This window comes from Triticum dicoccoides, chromosome 2A (genome assembly GCF_002162155.2).
Source record: "Triticum dicoccoides isolate Atlit2015 ecotype Zavitan chromosome 2A, WEW_v2.0, whole genome shotgun sequence".
NCBI lineage: Eukaryota > Viridiplantae > Streptophyta > Magnoliopsida > Poales > Poaceae > Triticum > Triticum dicoccoides.
The window spans coordinates 646462521-646466362 of NC_041382.1; the positions used below are offsets into that span (position 1 = coordinate 646462521).

A 3842-nucleotide genomic window follows, 5' to 3' on the forward strand; every position below is an offset into this window, starting at 1 on the left:
GACGTACTGGGACCGCATTAAGGCCGAGTTCGACGAGCGGAAGCTCGTCGACCCCTACTTCAAAGGCGTCTACATGCAGCGCGGCTCCAAGGCGATGGCGAACCATTGGGGGCATATCCAGGGGGCGTGCAACAAATGACATGGAATCGTCGAGGAGGTCGCGGCTCGCCCGGAGAGCGGCGCCAGCGTTAAGGATCAGGTACGCACGCCTTTCGCCCGCATCTCTTCGTTGTCTACGCCCGCCACCCGCCAACTGTTTGTTCCTCCGCGCAGTTGATGCGCATGTTCACCATGTATCGGCGCGACAACCTCGACGCCGACTTCAAGTTCCTCCACGTCTACAAGCGCATTGACAAGTGCGAGAAGTGGGCGGAAGTCCGACGTACCCTCGACAAGGCCAAGGAGACATACAAGCCGGACGCGACGACTCCGGGCGCGTCAGAGGGGCGGCCGGACGACCAAAAATTGGCAAAGAGGGGGAAAAACGCCGACGCGGCAACCGCGCAAGTGCAGGAGTCCATCTAGCATTGCCTCGCCGACGCCCAGGCCCGGGCCGTCCTACGTGAAGAGAAGACCGAGGCACGGTGGTTGTCGCTGATGACGAACAGCGCCATCAAGCTCGACCTGCTCCGGACCAACGTCGACCTGCTCCGGACGAACGTCGCCGCGAAGAAGAGAAACACCGACATGGCTTTTCTGATGGGCGGGGCGGACATGCTCCAGAGCAACGACGAGCAGCTCAGGGCGTGGTACATGGCGGAGTGCGGCCTCATCCTGAACCAGATGCAGACGGCAACGCCGACGACGCCGACGACGCCAGCTCCCGCGCCCACGGCCACACGGACGCCAAGCCCGAACGACGCCTCTACATCGCCGCCCAGCAGTAGCGAAGCCGCGCCGACACAGCCCAGCACCGAAGCAGCTCCGACACCGCCGAGCCCGCGCACGCCGACTCCGCCAACGCCTGGAGCCGACCCCGCCGAGTGATTCGTTGCGCACGCGAACTTGCGGCGTGTGGCACTCTGTTTTTTGTAACGCCAGACTACGTCCGATCGCCGGATTTGTGGCGTCTTTTGTGAGCGGGAACGACCTAGTTCAAATTTTCCGCATCCTGAGACCGGCGCTTAGGGGCGTGACTGGGAGTTAGGTCGTCTCCAGGGGCCGAACTAGTGCCGGCACGCCCCCAGGCCGCTCTATTTAGGCGCCCTAGGGGGCCGAACGGCTGGAGATGCCCTTATAGACTTACAGGAGAAGGGAGATGGATAACAGAAATACGATCGGTCGTGTGCCGGTGTGCGTTTGAACGGATCGAGGGTATACTGTACGTAACGTGGGTAGTGGGCTGTTCGAAGTGAAACCACGAGCCCGCGCGGGCTGGTTTCATCGGACCTATGGCACACTTGCTGGGCCACCCTGTTGCCATGGGCCAAGTGACTGTTAATTAGCACTGAAACAATTCCTGGACCCTGTTGCTTGTGCTACAGGGTTGGCCCATTGGGCTCCGCCCCTGCCCTCAAGGTCATGTAAAACAATATTATAATCAATTATTCATATTAATCACGTGACACATGGGTAATCCACGGGCACAAACTCAAAGCCATAACCTGCTCACTAATATCGGGTTACCCATGGAGCATGGGCGTGACCCATGGGCGGAGAGCACGACCCATACCCTACCCATTGGGATGCCTATGGACAGCCATACCCATGGGATGAATTGCTGGGTTGACAGGTGTTGCACTTCAACAGATGTTAGTATACCAACATTCGAAAAAATATAAAACGTTGTTACTGTAGTGGGTGGTAAAACCATAAATCACCGGGGGAGGAAGTTGCGCGGAAGCTCGCGTGGGCGACGGATGAGGCAAAACAATAAAGCGCTGGCAGTGTTTGGCAGAGCCCCTTCTTAGTGCGGGTGCAGCTTGATGAGGGGTGGTGTCGTCGCCTAGCTTGGAATGGCAATGCGCGTAGCAACCACGCAGCGCTCCACCCTTTCCATATCGATGCCGCGGCAAAGCATCCGACGCGAGCTGCCTGCCATACGTACATTACTACCAGACGCGAGCTCGCGCTGGTCCTTTCCTTGGTGACTAGACTAGTTCGTTCCAGCGCCGCGAGACTCTCCTCGGCTCCTCCTCCTAGTCTCCACCACTGCCATCCCGGAGCTGCCAACTCCCATGGCGCTCTCCCGCCGCCTTCTCCTCTTCCTCTCCCTCGTCGCCATCACGGCGGTCACCGGCACCTCCGAGATCATCGTGACCAGGTGCTACCCGCCGCCGACGCCCACTGTCAACGGCAGCACCAGCGCGTTCCGGCGCGATCTCCTCTCGCTGCTCGACGCCGTCCCCTCGGCCACCGCGCGGACGGGCTTCGCCTCCATGCGGACCGGCGGCGCGTTCGCCCGCGGCCTCTGCTTCGGCGACCCCGCGCCAGACCCGTGCTTCCGCTGCCTGTCTGACGCCGGCGGGAAGATCACCGACCTGTGCGGACACGCCAACCGGCGCGCGGGCTTCCTGACCGACGGCTGCTTCCTGGGCTACTCCGACGCCAACGCGTCCTCCGCCGGCGCGGACGACGACGACATCAGTGGCGTGACATTCTCCGGCGACGCCGTCCCACGCATCGACAACGTCGACGTGCTGAAGCTCGTTGCCGTGGCGCGGTCCCTGGTCCCGCGGTCCGCGAACGGCCAGGTGGCCGCCGCCGACGCGACTGCCACGGCGAGCAACGGCTACACGGTGCGCATGCTGGCACAGTGCGCGACGGACAGCGCCCCGGCGGAGTGCGCCCGGTGCCTGCGGGATTCGTCGCTGCAGATGGCCAAGAGCTGGAGGCTCACGCTCACCGCCGGCGTCGACGTGCAAGGAAGCGTGGCCGCGGTTCTCGGCCCGAACTGCTACCTCCGCTTCGAGATATCGGCACCGCCGCTGCCCGTGAGAGAGAAGATTCGTGAGTATTGCTACATTGCTACATAGTAACTCCGGCCGGTAGATCTCATGGTGATTCTATCTCTAACTTGTGATGCGCTGCGCTGCAGGGAGGATCGTAAAGGATAACCTCGTCCTGACTGTGTGCATTGGCTTCATCGTCGCCGGGGTTATCATCCTGCTGCTAGTTCATGTCTGCCGCCTGGTGACGAGGAAGCTCGGGAATGCTGCAGCCGCACCAGGTATGTACTATGTACTACCCACGTTTCCGCCTCGTTGTTAAGAAATATACATCCGCAATCTTAAGTCTTAACACAACTATCTTATCTCCAGCGGCAGAAGGGAAGCCATGATCTGACCGGGATAAGAAGGAAGAAGACCGAATAAAAGCAAGGAGCCATCTACAGGACATGAGAGGGCTCGGGCGTTACCAACTTCCTGCAGGAACACATAGCTAGCTAGGGTAGTGTTGAACTGTTATGTTGGTCTGTCATATGCATTTGGATGCTTGGTACTCCATTTTACTACTGCTCTGTTCCGTGATCTTCCACTAATCTTCTTCGTGATTGTGGAGCGATCCCGGTCGTTTGGCGCGATCCTATGTGTGTGTGGAAACCTAATGCTGATCTTTATAAGATCTTTAGCAGATGTTGATCTCTTCTTTTCTCTGTAGTTGCCTACCTAGCTAGCTCGATGTGCATTCAGTTGTTTTCACGCATGAGCTTGTTTTGAAAGGTTATAGGCATGTTTAGCTAGTTCTCTCTGCGAGGCATATTTGGGATGTCAGTTTAGCTCAGCGGCCATGGCTGGAGCTCGGTGCTTGCTCAACGTTCATGGTGTCCACGCAACGCACACTTTACCAACTGCTGCTCCCAGGCACAGCTGGATTTCTGTGTGCTTCCCTCCATTTCAAAC

The 3842-nt window shown here is 59.0% G+C and overlaps 1 protein-coding gene across 1 annotated transcript; it reads left to right on the forward strand.

Annotated features, from left to right (window-relative positions):
- The first annotated feature begins 1946 nt into the window (after nucleotides 1-1946).
- On the forward strand, nucleotides 1947-3595 carry LOC119359766. The gene is made up of 3 exons (XM_037625854.1): nucleotides 1947-2949; nucleotides 3038-3169; nucleotides 3261-3595. Exons 1-3 carry the CDS (start codon nucleotides 2178-2180, stop codon nucleotides 3278-3280), a joined length of 924 nt encoding a protein of 307 aa, XP_037481751.1. The 5' UTR covers nucleotides 1947-2177; the 3' UTR covers nucleotides 3281-3595.
- The last annotated feature ends 247 nt before the right edge of the window (nucleotides 3596-3842 follow it).